The following is a 24,497-nucleotide window of genomic DNA, read 5'->3' as shown; positions in this document are numbered from 1 at the left end:
AGTCCTCTCACAGCACGTGCTCTGCATGGGACAAGCACTGCTAAATTTAACCTGGTCCAAACTCTTGACTTCACTGGAGAGGCTTAATCTCAATTTGGACATACAGGCAGATTTATTAGCTGTCCTCTCTCCATCCTTCAGCTTTTCCTCATTCACTGAAGGCCACAGCTTCAGCAGAAAACACAACACAATACAAGACAAGGCAAGTCTCAAATAATTAGCTGTTGGGGTTCAGGGGGATAGGGGAAGAAATTCCTTAGAAGATGGTGAGTGGAAGGATAGGAAAGGAAAAGCAGACAGCATAGGTTAAGCTGCCTCCAGACAGAAGTTTCAATTAAAATTAATGACAATTACTATGGCTTTAATTCCCACACAGTAAACATTATGAAAACAATTCACCTTATGTTGCTGAGCAGGCTATAAATGTAAAAACACATGTCAAGAACCCCAGCATTGGGGTTACCCAATTACCCTAATTCCCAAATAACTCACACACAGTTTGTTCCATGCCTTCTGTACACTGCTAAGCAGATACAAAAATAGGCACACCTGGATTTTTTAAACCAAACAATTACATAGACTTTAACTTTTTTTAAAGCTTGGCCCAAGATAACTCATCTTACTTTGTGAGTTCATGATCTGAAAGCAACTGCTTCAGATGCCTGGAGAGCAACTTCTTCTCCATAGAGAGGCGAACCCAGGCTCTGGCCTTGCCAACATCTGTTTTGATCTCACTGATGTTCTGGATATGCCTGGAATTAAACAAAAAGACATGCTTGGTATTGTTAAAGCATGACAGCTCTTTTGAACCAAGCTCAGCTCAAGTTTTCCAAAGAACAGAAAATATCAGGTAAATTATAGAAAAAGAAACATAATCGCCTTAATATTCAGCACAGTAAAAAAATCCCTGCAATCTAGCTCAAAGAGAATAAGAGCCTGAAAAGGAAATATCTGCAATGCAGTGCCCTATTTACAAAATTCTAAACCAGGCCCATTGTCTCACATGATTTAGGACTCATTCTGGACCTTATCACTGCAATATTTATGGCTGAATGCTTTGGAAAATTAAACACTGTCTTTGCATGCTCAGTAGAAGCTTTTCTTGCACACAAGGCACAAATGGTATATTTTAATAGGGCAAGCAAATCCTCAATTCACTCTTCCCTACTGAAAAAAATGGATGCTGTAAGGAAAAAGAAGGAAAAGACAATTCCTGCCAAGGTTGTTTCAGAAGTTCTGCATCTTGCTTTTTCAGTGTACTGAAAAGAAGGCATTGGGCAGTAGTTTTATTTACCCTACAGTACTGAATGTTAGATAAACCCATTCTTTAGATCAAACAAGCTTTTTAAACTGCATTCTTCCCTGAGAAGCAAAAGTGGTCTCAGAACTCTGCAACCAACTCAGCAATGACTGGGAAAACACAAACACTACACCCACACCTCTGTGGAAATAAACCAATACACAAAATATTAAAAATATGAAAACCTTGTCACGGTATTTCCATAAGTTAATAGCTCTGACAATGTAAAAGCTCCTCAGTATGAAACCTGTTTCTGTAAAGGTCAATGAAAACACCGAACTATCTATGTTAAAACAGCTCAACAGGTTCCTTCCCCACAGCCCCTCCTGCTGCATGAAACACAGGATGGTGCAGACACAGAAACAAGTGTGCAAATCTCAGGGGGTTTCTGGGTTGTTTAACAGCTCAAACTCACCTCATATCCTGGATGAGAGAGATTCTGAGAGGTGACATGGCTGGACTTGTATCAGACTTTCGTCTTTCTGAATCAAGAAGTATTCCTAGGTTCAGAAGAAAACAATTTCTTATTAGCAGAAATCCATCTAAAGAGTCTAAAATCAATATTAAAAAGAAGGTGAATTAATGCCAATTTGCACTCTTGTACAGCTGGTGACTGTAAAGGTACTGTGGTGCATTTCCACTCCAAATTACAAGAAAATCTAATAATGCTATACAGATGGTTCTACAGATCAGCACACACTGAGCACTAACACATCACTGAGCTTAGATTCAGCTGAGATTGCTATGACATCAAATGACTTAAGACATATAGTAATCAAGTGTTATTTTCTAAAGACTGCCCTGTTTTCTTGCTGTGCAGTAACCCTGAGTGGCACTACTGACACCAGAGAAAAATGTTAAATATGTCGTAGTCAGTACACCACACATCCTGTGCTGCCTTTAGTTTGCATACTCCTGTAGCACTACTTTTTAAACATCACATTTCGGGGTTTTCAAGCAATATTATTACTCTTACCTTTCAAATTACACTCCAGAATGAAGTTCTATGTTGGATACAGTCCCTGCCCTCAAACCCAAGTTAGAAAGCAAGGAACTGATTGGGCCTTATTCTGAGACACAAAACCACTATGAACTAAGGGACATTCAGGAGACCTTAAAATTTCCAAATCTATGGTTTTGCTTGCTTACAGGATCTTGTGCATGTTGCTAATACTCAAATCTTTGCTTACAGCAGCTTTAAAAAAATAAAAGGCACCCACTGCCTCGCCCAAACCTATTGTTCTCTCCAAATTTATATTCTATACCCCAACCTGACACAAGAAGTAATGTTTACAAATTACATTAATAATCCTAAAAACATATTATCAGTGGATCTTATGCACAAAATTGTTTCTACTGCAACACTTGATGCAACAAAAATTAAAATCTGTTTCTTCAGTTGAAGTTTCTAACAGTAAGCCTCCTGTTCAGTTGTTTTTCAAGCCATAATGTAAAACTTCAGGGTGTACAGCACAAATCTCTGTGCTTGCACTGTTTTCCACCCTGACCCATAAGATCATTTTGCTCTGCAGTCTTGCAGGACCTGTGCGTCTCATGGAGGATGATTTACCAGAGCAATCCATTTCACAGGCTATCTCTGAAGCATCAGCTGTTTCTGGGTTTCTGATTACCAATCCAGACCCAAACAGGTGGGCACAACACAAACCAGTTTATTTTCCATAAAACATACTGAGACAACACACCAGGCCCATATTAAACCTGTAGGAGCCATAACACTTGATTCAGTTAAATAGAGTGAAGGGTATTTCCAGGGGAAGAAACTGTTTGGTGTAAATCTGCAGGCAGCTCTTACTCACAGCTTTTAATCATCTTCTTCCAGCAGATGCCAATCTTACCTGAGGTACTGAAGCTGCCTGATGTGGTTCTTCTTTGTCTGTTCTCTAAGTAATGTAACAGATGAGACCACAAAGCAGACTTTCCCTAAAATGAAACAATATTAAAGAAATCACTACCTGAATCAAAAAAAAAAAAAAGAAAGTTAAAACACGATTGAAAGTATCACCCATGACAAAAACTTGCTTTCAAGATGTTTCTACTTATAAACTCAATGATAAAAACCAAAAATAAGACAAAAGTGGGAGGAGCTTGGGAGTTGTAAAGAGGCTGAGAAGGAAAAGCAAGAGTCAGACTACTGGGATCTAATGATGCTGGAAACATGAAAAAAGTCAATGGAACTTCTTCCCTCTTAGTTCATTAGCATACAAGAGAACACTCAAAGGCTTGTAAAATGCTGTGGAGTTTCAAATCTGAGGCTGTGACCTGTCCTGTGGGTCTCTCCCTGCCTCTCCAGAGTAAATGACAAGGGACACAGAGCCAGCCTGAGACACCCAGGCCAAGCCCTGCTCCCCTCAGGGTCATTCAGGGCTAAGGATAAATGATGCCCATTTCTACAACCTCAAAAGATTCCCCTCAATTTCATCAAGCAAAGCACCTGCATAATCACAAACACAGTAAAATATCCCAAAATAAAAGCAGGACAGTGAAAGCTTATCAGCAAAAATACCCCAGTTCTACACACTGTAAAACCAACTTAAAAGTTAAAATTTGGGATGTAGTATTTAGGCCAAGATAAATCCATCATCTGAAGTTAAAAAGAACACCTTGCTCATTATACTGCTTTCTTAAACCCCTGGTGGCTTAAAGCAGAGAGTGAGAAAATCTTTCACTGAGCAGCTATAAAGATTCTTGGATTCATCATAAAATATTTCACATAATAAACCATAAGCTTGCAAACCTGCAAAAAGGCAGCAGTAAGCAAACAGAGGCTCTCCAGCACATCAATTGGAATTACTGACAGATAATTAGTATTACTTATCTTCCTAAAGTACTGTATTAACCTGAAATCCCAGTAAAGATCTAGCAATTCTGCATTTCAGAAAAGCTGTCATATTACGAGGCCATATTTTTATTTACAGCTTTGTGCAGTAAAAAGCCACGACTGTAAAGCAATAGTTGTCAATTCCACACTAGCAATTTCATCTAAAATTATCTAAGTGCCTTCCAAGAAGTGCAGTAATGATAGTTCATCTTTAATTTTTTCTTTTTTTAACTATATTCAAAAATCTCTAACCATTTCCATGCTATAGCTCCCTGCAGCTGACATAATGAACTATTGATCACGAGGGATTATTCCAGAAGTGGCAGGCCTCCAGAAGAATAAATCCTAGACTGTCTGTAACATCTGTGATGACAAAAATCCATTAAAAATATGCATTCAGTGGTGAGGATATTAAAAAAAACCATTGTGCCTTCTGTGTACATGACAGATCCAACAGGGAAAGTCAAAATTCCAAGTCTTATTATAAACAGATAAAAAAGAGCATGAAAATACCACCCAGCAAAGAGTTACATCCAGAACTGAGCTTGCTCCCAATAAACACACACATGCACACACAGTCTAGTGTTCAGCAACCAGCTGCCATGGCAAGGAGAACTGCAACAGATCACAGAAAGCAGCAACCAAGGGTCCTGCAGCAAAGTGATGCCAACAACCATGATGGATGTGAGGACTCATGCAGTGTCTGCCCGCTCCTCCAGCACCGTGGACCTCTCCTTTAACTTCACCAAATAGCAATGATGAGGCAAGCTGGATCTATAGGGGGAAGGAAGACAGCCTAAGGAAAGTAGTGGGATAGAGAATGGGCAAGGGAATAACCAAGGCCTTCTGAAAGTCCAGACTGCTTCAGCCATTAGATCCTGCATCACAACTGCCCCGTGTCGCTCAGGACAACGGAAGGCATGGATTCCCTTGGCATGTGGAAAATCACTAGGTAGCTAATGTAGGACTACTGGGTTCATCAGCAGGGAAGAGGGAGAAGCAGGGATGGGTGGAAGGAAAGCCATCCTCATTACTATGGTCAGTTGAGAAAGAAGAGTCTCCCTTGGTTCATTATTGAAAAATGGAATCAAATCGATGTATGAAACAGCAGGCTTTTGCATATTTCATAAAGGCCAGAGCACACAGAGAACTGGTGGTGCTTTTTTACTTTTGATTTTTTTAAACTGTGGATCATACTGTGAGATACACTGCACTTCCTCCATCAGGTCTCTATTCTATTCCACCACTCTATCTATTCCAGCACTCAGCACTGCTTGCCAACATCTGCAATCAATCCAAAGCATTAACCTTATGAAGGGTTGGCCGTCTGCTGCTCTGAAAGGCCCAAACCTGGCTTGAGGCAGAGTAAACTGATGCTCTGTCTTCTAAGACGAAAGCAGTACAGCTTCTATCCTAAGTGATATACAAGAGGGAAGGGAGAGAATCACATGGTAAATCTTCACATAGAAAACTGTTGGATAGTTTGAAGGAGAGCAGAGTTAAACACTGGTGTTTGGCTGCTGGGAACAGAGGTACTGGATTGCAGTTGGCTGGATTATGAACATATATTCTTTAAAAAAAAAGAAGTTATAATCTTCTCCACCCCTGCTACTCCTTTGTAAAAGGAAGGAATAAAGTTGGTAAAGGCCATCCAAACCCCATCTTGTCCCACAAGTGACTCCAAACAGAAGAGCAAAACAATTATTAATTTCACACAAAACCCCAACACCTCTAGCTAGTGATCTTGTAACCATAATTTAAGTACCCCTACAGCACCCAGGAAGAACCAAAATAGCAAGACTGTTACTTTGAAGTACTAAATTATCCTTCAGGAAAACAATTCCCCCATCCCACTGAGACCGCATTTAGCATAGGCTGCCTTGTAGCCTATGCAACTTCATTAATAAAAATATTAAAAACACACCAATAGTTGGGAGTTTTTTTACCATCCTATTAAATAAAACTACCAAAACCCACCAAACCAATTGAAAACCCCAGGTTAAATGGAGAATCTTCCAAGAAGTCATCTGTGGAACACATCTACAGATACACTTGCACATATCCCACAACACGGAGACACACAGGGGGTAGGAACTGACATAAAAAAGACTGCAGGTCACACAAGTATTTTAACACATCTACATACACACTAAAGGTGTTCTCTGAAAGTAGAGAGAAGAACAGCATAACTCAACTTCAGGAAAGTGTGCTCTGCAATGTGCAGGAATATTTATTCCTCACCTGTTTGACTTGCAGACCGTGGCTCCATATTCTTTCCAAGAGGTCACACAGACTGGCTATCAGGGTGTTCTCTTCCACTCCTGTGATATTCACTTCACCATGACCAAGCTCCACAGCTTCTCGACCCATTTTCTCAACCAACATTCTCTTAGTCTTAAAAAGACAAGGCAAAAGAGAGTTAAATCTCTCCCAGGAATTCCCAAGATCACTTACACTTTTAAAATGACCAATAAGGAAGCACATGCTAACAAAGTTTTGGCAGAATAACTGGCTGTATATATGTATTTCTGGCATTAGTGCAGACCTGCCCTTCCTTTATCCTGGTTTTCAAGCCTGGACAGCAGCAGTGCTCATCTTCTGTTTTTCTAAAAAAGGGTTTGCAAAGGGGCACATCATCCTCCACAGAGTGACCCCAACAAAGGGAACAGCAGGTCCCACACTAACAAGCTGGATGCTCAGCAGCAAGGCCACAAAACAGATCTTGGGTACTTTGGTGCCTACTGGATGCACTCCCCAAGAGCAGGACACTTTGTACCCCTCCTCCCAGGGGAGGTGAATGCACCCAAGTGTTTCCAAGCAGCACAGGTATGTCATTCCTGGGAGATGCTGCTCTGCCAGAAGGGCATTTGGATTAAACCAAACCCATTCTGGAGTGCACCTCTTGAGCTTCCCCATGAGCCAATTCTCCTAAACTGCACAATTTCATACTGCCCACCAAAACTTTCACCAGCTCCTGAAATACAGTCTTCCAGTCACATTCATCATACATGCAACTGGAGGGAAAAATGGTGAGGGAAGCAGTTCCACTTGTCTCTTACATATTTTTTCATCTTTGTTCCTATTCTGGACTTGCTTTCAAATGAGGAATACTCCCTTAAGCACCTCTGCACAGTCTTGCTGGAGATGAAGTCCAAAGTTAGTCCCCTAGCTGCTTCTCCCCCTCACTCCCTCTGGCAATTTCTCACTGTCACAGAGCCAAGTCCACCTTCAAAAACTTTCACCATCTATTGTGCCTCTATTAAGGGATGAGGATTATTTCGACAATTCCATAGATTGAAATCAGAAGTAGATGCACATATTAAATAGAGTTTTATGAAAAGTTGTATATAATTACTGTAGTACCTCTACTACTTTAGGCAAGAATGTGTCTATCTCATAATTATTCTCTTTGCTGTATTTTTATAAACATTAACATTTGCTTCAGATTAATATGTTGTCAAATATGTACTGGTGAAGCATGTCTACAAATTAATGCCAAATTTCTTTCTTAAGTGCTTAAAAGCATACACCTCAGAAATGCAGTTGTGAGAAAAGCTGCTGTATTTTCCCCACAAGCCTCTCTTTTGGACTATTTCCTCCTCTTAAAATTGTACTGTCTCATTAGTTATAACTGAAATGTGCTATAATAGACTTGGGCAGCAGGATGGTAAAGACCCTTCAGAATATTCAATCTCTATCATAAATCTGCTTGATAAAGTCTCTGCTCCTTGCAGAATTTCTGAATACATTATCTCTTCATTAATTTCTCACCACCATGCAAAAATCCTTATAGGGAAAAAGCAGAAACAGATGGTAGAAAAGTGGGGGGGTTTCAAACATCCTGGATACAAAATGGTCCAGAAAGGATGGATATGAGGTGCAGGATATGAGGTGCAGGAGAGCAGGACTGTTCTCTGTATTACCTTATTTCTGCATTCCTTCAACAAGCCTTCTACAAACTTCCAGTTTGTTTGTGCAATTACTGATGGAGAGAGGTTGGAGAGCTTGGGCTGCCGGATGGTGCTGCCCAGGTTCCTGGCTTCCTGGATGTACTTCTGCATTGGGGGACAAAATGGACACAGACAAAAGTGCAAGTGAGACTTCTTGGCTGAGAGGAAAAGGTAAATTTATCTTTATAACCCACACCTCTGGAGTGAAGAGGAAAGGATCTCCTCTTTCAGAAAAGGCCCTTTTTTATCCAGCATTATTTAGGGCTGAGACACTTAAAACTGCTATTTCACCAGAGGTCAGATCCCCATTTATATTGGCTACACAGTATTAGAACACACATTGCTAAATTACAAAACACAATACAAACTGCCAAGGATATTCAAGATGCATAGAGATTCAACTACACCCTACACCACTGTCAATTGTCTTTTTTTTTTATTTAAATGAAAATTTGCTAAAACTGCCCAGACCAAGAGTATTCAAGTGACAGACTGGTCTACATGAGGACTGCAAGAAAACTTTGCTCTTTCAGAAAGCAGCTGCAAAATGCAAATGACAGCAACTACTCTCAGCTGTGAACCAGCTGCATTTTTGAGGAAAATAATTTCCTGAACCCACTCTACTCAAAAGTGCTCTTCTGCTCCTATTACTGCCATCAAGGAGTTGCCTTTGTTTTCACCCCAGGGACAAGAGAGATGTGACAAATATTTTGGAAGCCAGGTGATCACAGGTTGGTTGGGGCACAGCTAAATGACAATTAGTGACAAAGTCCTGTACAGTCACTGATGGAATACTCAGGATTAGTACACATGTCAAATTAAAAGGAAACCTCTCTAGCTTACATTGAAATAATGACCAACTGAAATGTCAGTGAATAGATCTGTCAGACACAACAAAGAGGGAAAACCCCATTTTCTCCGCTGGCCTTGCACTAAAGAGCTATGATATATACATTAAATTATGCATCTTTATCCAGAACTATGATTACAGTCATATTGTGCATTGGACATACCAGATAATGCTCTGACACAGATTTTATAGAGGGCATGAAGGGCCAATCATGCTGGTCCCATAAACATAACTGCAACTGAAGCTCTGACATGGAAAAGTCCAGGTGCTGGCAGGATAAGTTGGTAGCAAAAAGCCAAGCAGATGTAAAGTGAAAGTGGTAAGACATACGAAGTAATAAAAGCAAGCATGCAAAACAGAAAAGGAAAAGAGTGAAGACAAAATACAATGCAGAACTCCCAAGCATTCAACATAAACATAAATTCGTAAGTAATGAATCTGAAAGGAAAAAAGAAAAGATGGTGTTAAATCAGTGGATTGGTGTAAACTCTGCCCTCCACTGGGCACAAATGTTTGCAAGTAAAAAGTCTCCATTGCACAGATTTTTGTTGGCTGCCACAAAGCTTCAATTAGTTTAAAACTCCCAAGGCTGCAGTTTGACACCTCCTGCTCAGCCTGACCCCCAGTATTCATCTCAGCAGAGCTCCCTCCCCACTCTCAAATTTACTGTGGAGTCTGAGGTTCACCCAGGGAAGGGATCCATGTTCATCCACCATTATGTCATCAAAGAGGTGCAGCATAAACCCCTAAAACAGCAGCACCAGTACCACTGGCACTCAGTACCCCCAGCTGAGCATGCATTTCAAAGTATTTATTCCTCAGATATTTTTTGCCTTTTGCAACAGAATAACTCCTATAGGAAATGAACTTGTGAGGAATCAGTTAAAAAACAAAACAAACAAAACACCCCAGAGACCAGAGGTAGATTTTTGCCTTTGTAATTAGCTCAGAAGCTTACATGCTTTAACAATTGTGTTGTTTAGCACAGTAATGAGTTTAGAAATCAACTACTATTAATTTTTGTTACATCTAATAAAAAGCACTTTAGAGTTAGCTGAGCATATGGAACATGTCAAAGCCAGAAACTACTCGTAGAGGTTTTTTATTATGCAGACATTTTTCTGTTACATGGTTATGGATGACAGAGATGACACTATAATTCAACAAAATTTTAACAAACCAGTAAGTAAATTCTGGAACTGAGTACACTAGGAAGACAATTAAATCCATCACTACCATAAAAGGATGAACTGAACAAACACACTTGAGTTTCAAAACACTATCCTAACAGACACAAGACTACTAAAATTCAAAACTAAGCTTTTCTAAGGATATTTAACAAGGCAAAAGAATATTGTTTTCAATGAACAACACACAAACAAAAGCAAAACTCTGAGATTAGTAAACAAATAAAAAACCTCTAAAATTTTGAGCCAGTCTATTCTTGGAATTACCCATAAATCAACACCTGGTGTAACAGTTTGCAGTCTGTACCATATGAATCAGAAACTGTACTGTAATTAGTTCACTTCACCCAGATCTTTCAAAACCACTTCACCACAAAGAAAAACTGTGTCAGCTGTAGGAGCAGTGGTGAGAGATGTTTATCAGTTCAGAAGGTAGGTAAATCAGCATCAGACTGCACTGTGCAAAAACAGGCAGCCACAAATGTGACAGTCTGGGTGGGCTTCACACTCTCACCTTAGCAATGAGGCTGTCTCTCACTCTGTCACCTTAATACTTTTGTTATGGTCTACAGAAGACACTTAGGCCAAAAGGCAATGCTCCTGATTTTAGGATGAAATTAATCCCTTTCTAGAGGTGGTTATGTTTCCTCCATCAAATACACAAAAGAAACACAGGGTCACTACGTTATTCAGAGATAGGAAATAGATGGCTGAAAACTATTAATTCCCCTCTTCCCACTCATCCCCTTTAAAAGAAAAAAAAAAAAAACACAACAGAACAACTTGAAATCATATGATTATATTTTCAGAGAACTCTCCTATATGTAGGATGAAATAATTTTGTCCTGAGAAGGGACAAAAATGACATAACTTTTATAATAAGAAAAGTAAGTATTTTTGGTCTGCTACTTCATTTGTATTAAATACACTTAAGGGAGAGCAGACAAGAACTGCAAGTAACTGTCTAGACATTTCATAAAGGTTGCAGAGCATTTCTCAGGCCATTAGGAAAGAAAAAAAATCAGATCTCTAGAGCTGAGCAATTTTCACCTCTCTCTGGTCATTGTCCAGACGCAGGTGCTCCGTGTGCTGCTTCTGCCTGTCCTTGCGCCTCCACTGAGCAGGAGCATTCCTCTTTGTCCACCTGCACGTGGGGAATAACATCAGCCAAGTGTCAGGAGGCAGGGCAAAGGCAGAGGCAATCAGAGGTTTCCACTTTATTCTATGCATTCTACACTTTGTGAACATGCTGACATCAGTTACATCAGCCAAAGCGCAGCTGCAAACACACACACAAAGAATCTCTGGAATACTGGGCAATCAAAATGGTTTACAATATTCAATCACATACATTTGCTCTGTATTTTTCCTTTTTTTTGGTCATTTTAAGCATTGCCCCTCCCACTTCAAGGTTTTTATAAGAAAATATCCTAAAATATTTGCTAGTTCCTACATAAGATCAAATAAGGGGATCTGCTTTTATATTGACAATAATTGAAGTAACTCAAAGTACAAAAACTATCATCTCAAACATAAGAGTGCTTTCTTCAGTAAATAATTTGCTTCAAGAAGTCTGTATTTAAAAAAGAAAAAAAAATCAAACCACACATAGCAAAAACCCCACCCCACATCATCTGATCTGCTCCCACTTGAAAAAAACAACCCCAAAACTGACTTTGCTTTTTAAGACTTTGCTTTAGTACTGTTCTATAGATCTTGCCAAGATTCAGCACCTGTTGCCTTAGCTTACTCACTTGTTGCTTGCTGGGCCAGTGGATAAAACATCAGACTGAAGCTTAGGAAAAAATCCAAGCTCATATTTCCCTTGTCCAATTTTCATGTCCAGCAAGTGTGGGTGAACTGCAGTGTGATCTATTTTTGCCAGCCTTAATTCAATAGATTTCTCTGAAATAGTAAGAAGGTTAAATTTGTTAAGGTGTTTTAATCAGACATGTATCTATAAACACATATTTTCAATTAAAAGCAGATGTCAAATTAAAGGAAGAGGTGGAAGCTGCTTACTGATTTCAACAGGGACATTAGTACACAACAGGGACATTAGTACAAGAGTGTTTCTGACAAAAAATGCCACCAAAAGGAGAAAAATGTTTATCTTCTTAAGCTCAGACATCTTTCACACACCAAGCATGCAGGAAAACATCTGAGTTCTACCTTACATTAATTTCATCTCACACCTCAACATCACAGAAAACGTTTAGTCCCCCATTTAAGCTTTACATCTCTACTATTTTGATCTGGGTTTTTTGAGGTTTCAAAGCATGAATCATTACTTAATCTAATGTCTACAACAAACAGCACTGACCAGTTGCACTAACTGCCAAGCAAGTGCCTCATGGCCCTTACCAGCCTCATCAATGGTTGTGCATTTCTGATACATAGATGTGCGCAGAGTCGGTGTCCTGACATTCAGCAGCCTGATTTTATCCACCCTGGAATCAAAAACTCTCAAAACAGGGTCCTTGTCATCTTCATCATGGCACATAATCTTATTGTCAATGAAGGAAGCAAACATTTGGGTCTCCAGGAATCTCGAGAGGAAAGGCAAGTAAGGTTCAGGCTGGTCAGACAAGAAAGAAGCCTAAGAGACAGGAAGAGATAAGAGTGTTTGGGAGTCTGCAAAGAGAGACACATCCACCAGAAGCACCAATTTTTCTGATCAAGCATGTATGAGAGTGCTTTGGTGCCACTTAAAGCCTGGGTTTATTATACACATCAATTCTATCCCCAAAACAGGCAGTCTGTATGAAATTTTCAGAATCAGGACAATCACCTACTGTACAGCACAATAACTGGTACACTGTGATTTTAGCATTTCCTTCATCTCCTAAAAATTTCAACAGGATCCCAGCAAACCACACCATCAGTACTGCAGGTGTGCATATTTGCTACTTCTGGCTGGGCTCACAGCTTGTGAAATCAATGGGAATCTTTTCATACAACTTGGGGGGAATCACATGAATATTTTAGCAGACAGTGCTGCAACAGTCGTCATCCATGTGAGCTCTCCTGCTCACAAATACCTCCAGCAAAGAAGACAGAGCAAAAATTTGACGAACTGGGTCTTATGTTTCTCTACAAAAGAGTTAGGAATACATTTGGTGCACATGTGCATAAGCATTATTTGGGGTCATGACTGAATTCATTAACATATTTGGCAATTGCTCTGGTTAAAAATCAAACAGTTTCCACTTGTAATATTTAACCTTAATGTGGAGGTTAGCTCTTAAGACAGACTTTCTAAGCTTTTTTTGCAAGAGCAAGCTGCATTTTAATACAGTATTCTTGAGAGAATCTTTAGCTCTCCAAGTCTGTATTTGTATATACTTTTCCACATATTTTAGATGTGACTTTTTTGGGAACACTGAAATTTAAAGAAGAAATTACCTTTTTTACAGTACAGTTTTCCATCTGATGGCCCAATACACAAAGCCTTAAGTTTGAGTACTGTTTTACCTCTTACATTGATCTACCTTTTTATTACAACTTACTTTATCAAAGTTTTGCATCTGTTCTCTGTTTGTAAACCAGGATTCCTTGTCCTGGCTGGGCTGAATGACAAACACTTCATAATCTGCAAACATTTGTGTGAAGCGGTTGGCAAAAACTTCCCGAATCTGAATGTTCAGCTGGTAAATCTTGAATTCTTCCTCATCACACTGAATTTTAAGATCCTTTTTGCTACTGGTCTCTTCTCGTACCTCCAGCTGAAAAAGCAAGGGAAAACACAAATAATTTGTATTGATGCTTTGTCAGGTATTCCAGGCATACACGATTTCATGTGCCATTCAGTTGTTACTCTTCAAGTCAACATTTCAATAAAGAAAAATAATTACTGTAAAGAGCAAAATCAAAAAAATGCAGACAGAAACCTTTGCCTAGAAAATTTCTCATAATAAACCAAAACTTACTTTAGTACTGTTAGCACTAGATATGTTTTAAATTTAAAAAGGGTAAATAACAACCATATACATGCCCATGCATGCCACAGACTTAACTTTCTCTTACCCTTCAACCACCTCTACAGGCTTTTCAAAGGTTCTTACTATCCCTAAAAACTTGCATGTTAGGCAAATCTATATCTGGTGTCAAATAACTCCAGGTTTAGAGCTGCTAAACACATACCAGCTTTCAAATGAAGACAAATGCACAGTAACAAGAAGCTGTGCATGACTAGCACCCAATTGCTGTAGCCTAAGTCCTTAGCAGTGTAAATCACAATTCCCAACTATACAACTCAGAGCAATCTTAAGAAAAGAAAAGGCATTTTCAGTTAAGATGTGGGCTAAAATTTATCAAAAAACCAATAAAATTAAGATATTCAATTCATAGGGGGGAAAAAATCACCAACAGTGAAAGTCTTCACTCCATTCCACAAAAGCTCAAAAAACTCCCAGGTCTTTCAGGTAGTATATTTTATGCACAAAAGGCTGCAATTTGTTTTTTGTTTCACAATTCTAATCACTCAAAAAATCCAATCAGGATCACCAAGTGCATGTCCATTTGCAGGGAATCAGACAGTCATGAACTCTGCAACATTAACCAGAAAAAAGCATCACAGTAACCTCATGGCCAATATATTACATATAAGCAAAATAACCTATATTCTTGACAGAATGAATAAGGTATCTATAGAAGACTGGATGCAAACTTCAGCATTATCTAGATGTCAATTTTAGCCACTTAATGAATTAAATAGTGGCGCAAATTTAGAATAAATCTTAAAATCAAGAATTAACAAGGCAAAGTGCTATTTTAAAACACATTATTTTGGTAAAGAAACACTTGGTGGATAGCAAAGGTTCTCCCAGATGCTGCAGGGATAAATCCCATTCCCTCTCTCCCCTAAGCTTGTCCTTGTCTCTACAGGTGCTCACAAGGATTGAGAACATGAAGGAAGAGAAAGTTCCTTCTAGTGAAGACAGACATCCAGCATCTTTGGACCATGACTTCAGCCCATCTGCCACTGCAGGACCAGAGAGATGTGCAGCTCATTTCATATCTTACCTTTTCCAGACTCACACCTGTTCTTTTAACAAGTGCTTGGAGTCTTGCAATAGTCTCATTTTCCTTTAGCAGCTCATAGGAATTCAGAGGTGATCCTGCTATGTTCCCATTTCTTTTATCAGAAACCAGGTCACATGCTCTGAGGCTCTTCATCTTGGAGGCACTTTCACTGCAGTGCAGGTTTCCCTCAGGTGGAATTCCAAAAGCCATCAGGATCTCTGAAATTTCCTGAATGAACTCAAGTTTATTTGGAAACTGGGGTAGATCTTCTGGCAGCTCAATGAAATGGTTGTCTACATCCACAAAGCACAGGTTTGCCTGGGATTTAATTTAGAACAGGACACCATTACAGCACCACTAAGCACATTATTAATCTTTGGGATTTGTGCTTACTTAAAGATTCAAATATATTTGCATTTTTTTGGTTATTTTGTAAAACAGAGTTGCCCCAACCATAACTGAACTGGTTGGTTGGCTTTGAAGAATGTAACAAAAGACTTACATTTCCAGGTCTTTTGAGGAGGCAACTGAAAAAGAAGACTAATTTTACAGACATTTACTACATACAAAATAGATTATAACATAAATTAGGTACAGATGTGTGATTTTTTCCATGTACAGGTAAATTTTAACCACAGGATAGATGCAATTCTATTTTATACATGTTTGTATAAAAGCAGGTGACTGCCTGTTGTTTAGATTATCAATGCATTTCTCTAAAAGATTTAGCAAATTTCCATCTAAAAGATAGGCTGATACTGCAGAAGTGCAATGAAGTTATAATCCCTTTTTCTGTAAGCAACAAAAGGCAATTGCCTGACAACTAAGGCAATTCTTTGAATGAGCAAGTTTGTTTCCAAGGGGAAAAATTAAATTAAGTAGTTTCCATTCTGTTTTTTTGTTCCAATCTCCAACTCATTTACCACCAAAAAACACCAAGGTGAGGAAAAAAAAAAAAAAACAAAAAGAAAAACCACTTATGTGGCTTCCACAGCAAGATCAAAAGAAGCTTTGCATCTTTCAAGGTTTACCTCACTCTTTATTTGGCAAGGAGGGAGGTCCCCCTTTTGCCTTCTGCATTGCAAAATCAAATGGGTACAAGACATTACATAACTACACACATCACAGCAAGAACCCCAGTCATGTGTGAAACCTGCCTGGAAAGTTAAGAACAGAGAAGTAACTTTGCTCTTCTGTGGAAGCATTTCAGTTTCTGTTCCTTGCAGAATCAACATGGACTGTCTCTGTTCTGTTTAACCTTCACCATACAAAACATTTCACTCAGAATGTGTGGTACTTCCAACCTAACTGCATTGCATCATTCTAGGAGCCATCCCTGAATTCAGGCCTCACTACAGCTTGGCAGCAAAAACACTTTCCAGGTCTATGAGAACTGACAGATCTCCAGTTACTCCCTGTGATTCAGTAAGTGCAGGAGGATGGAAGCACCACCACAATTTAATTGGAAAGAAATAATTAGAAGATATCAACCTCACATGGAATAAATGGTGAATGATCCCAGAAATCAGTGCTACAAGGAGTTCTGGTAGGAATTTCTGTGGGACTGACCATAGGTAAACTAGAATAAGCTGTGCCTGATGAGATCTGTTGCTCTAAGTAAACTTATGAAAATATACATTTAGTACTTGTGACAGGTTTCTATAGAACAGAGGGTGTCAACTCTCCTTAAAACACAAATATCTTATTAACCTTCAACATTTAAACTGAAAAAAGAATTCTTAAAGCAGAACTCCACTGGACATATCACACTACCTTGTACAGAACTAGTCCAGTTCATGCCCTGCTACAATATTACCCATAGTACAAAGGAAAGCATAAATCCAGTTCTCTATTTCCTAACGTTCTAACATTTCAATATGGAGATTGATTTCTTATGCTCAAAGGAAAGCATATAAAACAATTTGATATCTCTTGTATAGATGCTTTACTGGAAATTAAATCACAAATTGAATTAGGTGCTGCAAAGGAATCCAAGGTCAATAAAGAGAATTAACACATTGATTCTCAAACAGTTTCTAGTGCACCTTAGAAAGTTTTTATGCAGGGCAGGTGTGATTGCTGAAATTCCCCAAATATCAGCACTGCTCCAAGGCAGCATCTGAAGTCAGAACCTGAACTGAGGAGCTTAAAGACTCCCACTGTACCCACAGTTCTGTGACAACCACAAGCCAAATCAGCTGGGATTTGTCAGAAACACTGTAAGCACTTCAAGGCAGGAGAGAAATAAAGCTTTGAGACCAGGCACAATGCCTACCAATCAGTGCTGAGGGAGAAACAAAAAGCATTGAATTTGCCTCAAGCAGTCTGCAAAACGGCAAGACAGACTCAATAAGAAACTCTTCACACAGTTTAATTGTATTACTTCCTTTTACAACTTTCTTTAATTGATGCCATTCCACTTTCCTTCCTTTTTGGATCAGATTCTGCAGAAAACATCACTCTTGCTTAATAAGCTTGGTTGTACCCACAAAGCACTTGGCCAAAAAGAACTCAAACATTAACCTTACCCATGCAGAAACCCTAATCCTCACACTGAAATTAAACTCCTTGCTAATGGAAGGAAAAGCCAAATTCATTGTTTGCTAAAATTGCTTATAAATATCTGGGCTAACACCTGGTTAATTCTTCCAATATGTGATTTTCTCTTCTGCAGGGCTCCTCTCTAAGAGCAATACACACAGTTTAAATACACTGAGCTCCCAACAATGATTGCTTATCTTGCAACTTGTAATTACATTTTCTAGAAACTGGCCTATATGGAAGCATTTTTTAAAAAGTCAGTGAGCAGCAATACTCTAAATAGACTGTAAAGAATATTTTCAGGGACACTCTGTAGTTATCCAGTGCCTGGTAAATAACACATAAGATAGAGGACTATCCATGAGCAAAGATTCCATAGGTGACTTCAGCCTCTCTGAACTCAGGAAAGCTGAGGTCATCCTCAAGAATTTCACAAAAACTTCTGAACAGGCCATGCTCCTCAGGGAACAGAAATGGCAAAAACATCTCCATGCACAGCCCTTCAAGAGGTACCAAACCAGTATTTTTCTATGAAAATGAAATCTGAAGTAAATTAGTGACAGACACCAGAGCAGTCAATCTCACTATGCTGCCACACTGCAGATCCAACAGAATGGAATACAGTAAGGAGAGAGGGCTCCCCTCCTCAAAAAGTAAGAAAAAATTACAAGGCACTCATTATTTATGAAATCATGGTCATCCAAAGCATTTTGCATGCTAGGAACTGGCCAAGTACACAAAGCAGAAAAATAAAGGAGTTCTTTGGCCACAAGGCTTTAGTTATTCTGTCTCTGGAGGCAGCACAGCTGAGTGGGCTGTGAATAGCTGACAGTTCTCTACATGGACACAGTTTATTATTTTACTCACACAAAACTAAAATGATATAAAGACAAGATACTTTGCAATATGTGTAAGTAGAGATATAATTGAAAGAGCATCCTTAAGTTAGGTACTTGGTATTTCAGGTCTCTAGAACAGTCATATTCTTTTATTTGTTGCTTACATATCAGTTTTCTGATCAAAAGAAACCCCAAAACAGTTACACCCCACTTCACTTCAATAGCAGTCTGTCACAGGAGAGGACACATTACATCATCTACAATAAAAGGTTCTCCTGAGACATTACACTAAGGAACAAGGATGTCACATCCTAATTTAAAAACCTGTCCTTCCCATAAACTTTTAGTATTCCAAGTAACAGGGTGTCCAGGTGAAAGCCTTACAAACCTTGGAAATGTGCATCTAAGCAAATCAGTGTTTGTGTGCCTGGTGCCAGTGCCTGTTCCCCTGAAGCCAACAGCACCACTTTCCATGGCCTTAGTGGGGGTCTGGAGCACACCCATCCATCCCAAAAGCAAAGACAACTGCAATTCTTTAGTCTGACCTGAGGTACAATAAGGGCCAAAGCCCCACACAGATCTAGCAGAGCCTGCATCAAGCTCACATCCTTCCTTTCAGTTCTGCTCAAAAGCACAGAAGGAAATTATTCAGCTTCTGCTTCAATACAGCACTGAAAGGCGAAAGCCCACTGATCTCTAGCCTGAATCACCTTTGAGCATTTTCCCCCACCTTACAAACCTTGCAAAGCTCCCAGTGCCCCAGCACACAGAGAACATGGATTTGCTGTGTGCACACATGGCTGACTTGGGACAAGGGTCTACAGAGGGCCTCAGTTCTGCAGGATGCTCCTGGGCTGTCACAGACATGCTTTATGAAAAATCATTTCCTTAGGATTTTTCCTCCTGAGAAGCTGAGAGGCCTCAGGAACAAAATGTAAACAATGGTTATCTGCTGCTGTGGAATGCAACAGGTGGGTCTGTGATTGGTCTCATGTGGTTGTTTCTAATTAATGGCCAATCACTGTCAGCTGGCTTGGAAGAAGCTTTTGTTATCATTCCTTTTCTATTCTTAGCTAGCCTTATGATTAAATCCTTTCTTATATTCTTTTAGTACAGTTTTAATATAATATATATAATAAAAAAAAAAATCAAGCCTTCTGAAACATGGAGTCAACATTCTCATCTCTTCCCTCATGCTGGGACCCTTGTGAACACCACCACAAAGTGCCACTCCCTCTAAGCCAGTGGGGACCTCCTGCACTTACTGTCAGCACTGCTGTCCTCCATGCCAGCCCACTCCCAGAATTTGGGAGTGAGAACAGCTAACAGCCCAAAGCCACTGCAGCCTTCAGAAACTCCTCAGGTGGCTGCTCACACTGCAGCACAAGAAAATATAAAACTCTGGTTTGCCAAGAAATTTGCAGTATTATCAAGGATCAAGCCAGCAGCAGACAGCCTGAGAATGCATACAAAGCAGTGATTATCTTTCAATAATTATCTTGGTCTAATGTGCTAGCATCAGAAGAAAAAATGCTTTTCAGGAGACCTTTCTTATCTTCTGAAACAACATACAAAAATAAAAACCCACAGAATTTCTTCAGGTTTAGCACTGAATCATCCTTTTAATGGCTGAAATAAAAACACTGAGATTACATATAATCTGTCTTATACTAGCAGCAAAATGCATTTTAGGTTTTAAAGTCTTTCAACTTTTAACAGAAAAAGCTACTGCCCAGGACCCTTGGGATCACTTCATTAAAAACAGGCCTATTAATGAGGTACTACTTTGATTTCACCAGTGCTGGAAACTCAGCATTGCTTAGTTCCACTGAAAATAATTTAAATTTCTACCATTCTCCTAAATTACAGTGGTGAGATATACACACAAATCCTGCTGCATGAAATGGTTTAACTTGTTTGTTAAAAATGTATTTCTGTAGCACTGCAGAAGTTTCTTTAGAAGGAAATGCAAACACACATCAAAAAACCCTATCTTAGTTCAGTACTTGCTAGGTTTGTGATCTGAGAGGAAGCTGCTAAAACCACTTTTATTGATGAGTTTCACTGATAAACAAAGCACACTTCTGCCAGCAACACCTAAAACAGCCACAGGTTCTTCCCTTCCCCTCTGCCATCTGCAGCACCCCATTCTAGCACAGCTTTTCCATGCCCTCCCTTCCCTCCTGGGCTCCTCACAAGCCAGGGAAAGCACAAGGATGCTCCTGCACACACAGAGCCCTCAGCACAGCAGCAGCACCTGTGGGAAGGAGCACTCTGCTGCTGGCATGCACAAGCAACTCAACTTAATTCACACCAAACCTCAGCATTTCCTGGTTTTACTGGGCTGCAGAGTCAGCTCTGCAGGTCACTGCTGGTCTTCAATGAATTCTCCACCAGGAACTGCTCCGATGTACCCAAGGGATAACCTAAAACTGAATTTTGTACTAACACAACATTTTTGTTGGATATTTTAATCATCACCTGCTGCAAGCATTAACTTCTAGGATTCAGCTGGATTTCCATGCTGTAAAGCTGGAAACACCAGATGTGACCCAAATATGAGAGGCTGCCACCAGAACAAGCCTTAAGGGCATACGTGTGCAAGACTTACACCAAACCAAACCTAACTGAGTTGGGACAGACAGTATTCTCACATTATTAGCCTAAAACACTTTGAGCAAAACAAATTAGTCCTTTTAAAACTTCATTATAAAACCACAATGAAGAAGTCTACAGTGGCACTGAGGTATCCATGCTGTGCTAGACAGCAATATTATTTTCTTCCACAATGCCCTTCAACTGAGAAGCACTAACTAGATTTTCTCTCAAAGCTCACCTGTCTGGCCCCTGCTTAAATCTGATATTGCTTTCTTTTCCAGCAGCTGTCCCACACATCCACATAAATAGATTAGGAACAGAGATGCAGCTTAGGCAGTTTCAAGACAAAGAAAAAAATTTTTTTTTCAGAACTCAGAATAAATTACAAGACAGAACAGCTCTTTGTATGCCCTTTGTGACAAGTGAGGAAAATTCTGCTATCAGGAGCCTAGAAGAGCTCCTCATATAACCCTGATGAGTTCATAAAGGTTGACATGCATTCCAAACTTCAGAGATAAACACTGCTAAATGTATTAATAGCCCCTCTGATACTGATGATAAATTTGTCTTTATTGAAGTACAAATAATGGAATCCATATGCCCCCTTTACTGTTCTACAACAACACATCATTCATGTTGCCTGGCAGTTTTTGTTTGCTGTTCTATGGGGGTCTGTGTGGGTTTCTTTCTTGGTTAGCTGGGCTTTTCAAAGCAAACTCCCTATGATGAAAACCTCAATAATAGTGAGCTCCTGTTCTTCCCAGACTACTTAACCCCTGGAATAAACAAATGTATTGGTCCAGGATAACTTTTTAGTATTTCCTAAGAGAATGGAGTGTCCAGTCCCCTTCTATGCCATAGCTACATCTCCAGCCTGCAATGCAAAGGATTCAAGAGCTCACAAGAAACCTTACCCAGCAGTGACTACCAAGGGAAAGACTTCTCACACTAGCTCAAACTCATTGTGCACAAAGTTTTAAGAGCTCACTCTTCAAATAAGGAAGAGAAAAGCTGAAACTTCACAAGCACAAGGAAGTCTCACAGCAAATTCCACCACATAGGGATGTTGCTGTTGCTTTCTGCCTTGTCTGTCCTCCCCTCCCAGACAATTCTCATCTCTGTAAGATACTAGCAAAAATCTACTCCTCCACATAAAAGGCTACCTGTAAATCAAAATGTAAATTGAGGTGTCAGATCACTTTTTAATAGTACTTGGATTTCATTTCAAACATCTAAAAATAGATCAACTGCCCTACTTTAAACCTCCAAAATAACCTGATAAATCCCTTCCAAAACTATCTATCTATCTTTTAAATAACTGAAATGTCTATTTGAAATTAAAATATGTTTATTTAGTTCAAAGTATTACAGTGATTTTAAAATGAGGAAGCTCTTTACAAAAGGAGAACAATCTTTTAGAAGCTTGTGGTAACAGTGAAAATATCCATGGTGCATATTAACATGCATATCCACACATTCATTTTATTTCATCAGCTATTCTCTCTAAAAAGTGTACTAACCATATTAATCAGGCCTGTCAGTACAGCCAAAATTCTGAAAAAACAGTAACCCAAAGCAATAGACTGTTGTTTTCATGGCAAGAACATACAATACTCTGTTATAAATTATTCCAGTGGAAAATTAAAAAAAAAAGAGCAAGACAATGAAGAAATCAAGAGATTAAACACCAGTTTTCATAGGAAAAAATAGTTTAGAAAAAAAAGTTTTACTTTGAACTTGCCAGGAAAAACAAATGAAAACTACCAGCATATGGATTTGAGAAAAAGAGCAATGTTGGCATGGAGACCAGACTGGAGGTTCACAAAAATATCTTGTCTTTAATTTCACGCAGCTTTTTCAAAAAGGAAGGGGGTTTTTTGTGTCAAGCTATGCTGCAGCACTGCCTGATAATGAAAACAAAAACCAGCACCACCACAAAACCCTGGGCCTGCCACGCTTTCCCAGAAATGCAAGTGGTAATAGAAGAAAAAACAGAGTCAGAGAAAAAGGCAGAGAATCCTACCAGGGCCTGTAAGTAGGGTGTTCCCCATGATTTACACAGTTCCTGCCCTGCAAAGTTACACCTGCCAGTAAGCAGGGATCAGACACTTCCTCTGCTGCCCTGGGTAGCCATGACCCTCCCAAGCAGCCCCTGAACTCTCTGGGCACATCCCTGCAAGGAGTGCTGTGAACTCAACAGGGCATCAAACAAATGAGGACAACCTCCAGGCAGGCTGAAGGCAGTGCCAGTCCCAAGGAGGGGCTGCAGAAGCTGTAGAGAGCATTTCCTTCTCCCTGGCCAGGGCTGCTGCTCCCAGGGCCCCTCAGCAGCACCCCAAAAAGCAGCAGTGGCTCAGGGACACGCTGACATTCTGCTGCACACTGAAGCTGGCACATGTCACAGACATTTTATGAAAAATCCTTTCCTTAGGATTTTTTCTCCTGAGAAGCTGAGAGGCCTCAGGAACAAAATGTAAACAATGGTTATCTACTGCTGTGGAATCCAACAGGTAGATCTCATGTGTTTGTTTCTAATTAATGGCCAATCACAGTCCAGCTAACCAGACTCTGTCCGAGACACAAGCTTTTATCATTCCATTCTTTTTCTATTCTTAGCTAGCCTTCTGATGAAATCCTTTCTTCTATTCTTTTAGTATAGTTTTAATATAATATATATAATAAAATAATAAATCAAGCTTTCTGAAACATGGAGTCAGATCCTCGTCTCTTCCCTCATCCTCAGACCCCCGTGAACACCGTCACAGGCACTCTAGGAGAAAACCTGAAATGGTTTTGTGCACACACCTGGCAGGCTGGGTCCATGCAAACCAACCCCAGGAGAGAAGTCCAGGGCAGGGAAAGCAGCCTAAACCCACACAGCAGGAACCAGCCCAGTGCTGATGCCAGCTGAGCTCGGCTCACTCACCACCACAACCTTTTGGCCACAGCTGGGGAACTCACGCTGCACTGCCCAGCATTACAAGGCTAATGTTTCCAGCACAAAAATGTTCTTTCATGCTCACTTCATGACTTATTTTCTCTTTAATTATCCAACCCAAACTTCTGTCATTTGTATCAATAAATCCCCCCTCTGGCAAACCACCCATTGCTCCAAGCATACCCCCTGAACCTGACCATGAACTGAAGCTTCTTTGACCAATTTTCAGTACATCAGTTCCTGTAAAATTACAGTTGAATTCTATCAGAACATACAATTTCAAAAGCAGGGCTTTATCTTTTTCACCAAATTTTTGTCAGCATCTCTAAGAAGCAAAGACCTATCCCAAATCAGAGCCAGCAAGAACTTGGCAATGGCTGGTACAGTTAGCACTTGTGTTTTGGATCATTTCTCACTTCCCTCATAGCCA

General features: G+C 39.7%; 1 protein-coding gene across 4 annotated transcripts in view; it reads right to left on the bottom strand.

Moving 5' to 3' along the window:
* DENND5A (DENN domain containing 5A) overlaps positions 1-24,497 on the bottom strand; it is a 62,774-nt gene that overhangs the window by 10,940 nt on the left and 27,337 nt on the right. For 2 of the 4 annotated variants that reach the window (XM_054275466.1, XM_054275467.1), the window contains 11 exons: positions 15,152-15,469; positions 13,636-13,851; positions 12,491-12,725; positions 11,881-12,031; positions 11,177-11,270; positions 8,063-8,194; positions 6,381-6,533; positions 5,448-5,552; positions 3,157-3,241; positions 1,716-1,800; positions 624-752 (listed from right to left, as the gene is read on the bottom strand). In XM_054275466.1, the coding sequence (XP_054131441.1) occupies positions 624-752; positions 1,716-1,800; positions 3,157-3,241; positions 5,448-5,552; positions 6,381-6,533; positions 8,063-8,194; positions 11,177-11,270; positions 11,881-12,031; positions 12,491-12,725; positions 13,636-13,851; positions 15,152-15,469 (1,703 nt within the window). The remainder of the gene's footprint in view (positions 1-623; positions 753-1,715; positions 1,801-3,156; positions 3,242-5,447; positions 5,553-6,380; positions 6,534-8,062; positions 8,195-11,176; positions 11,271-11,880; positions 12,032-12,490; positions 12,726-13,635; positions 13,852-15,151; positions 15,470-24,497) is intronic. The other 2 variants (XM_054275468.1, XM_054275469.1) reach the window with 1 other exon arrangement.

Source organism: Melozone crissalis, unplaced genomic scaffold, assembly GCF_028551555.1.
Source record: "Melozone crissalis strain CALT ecotype California unplaced genomic scaffold, PUWL_Pcris_2 ptg000018l_1, whole genome shotgun sequence".
Classification (NCBI taxonomy): Eukaryota; Metazoa; Chordata; class Aves; order Passeriformes; family Passerellidae; genus Melozone; species Melozone crissalis.
Note: the sequence above shows the minus strand (reverse complement) of the source record. Positions and strands in the feature narration are given on the sequence as shown.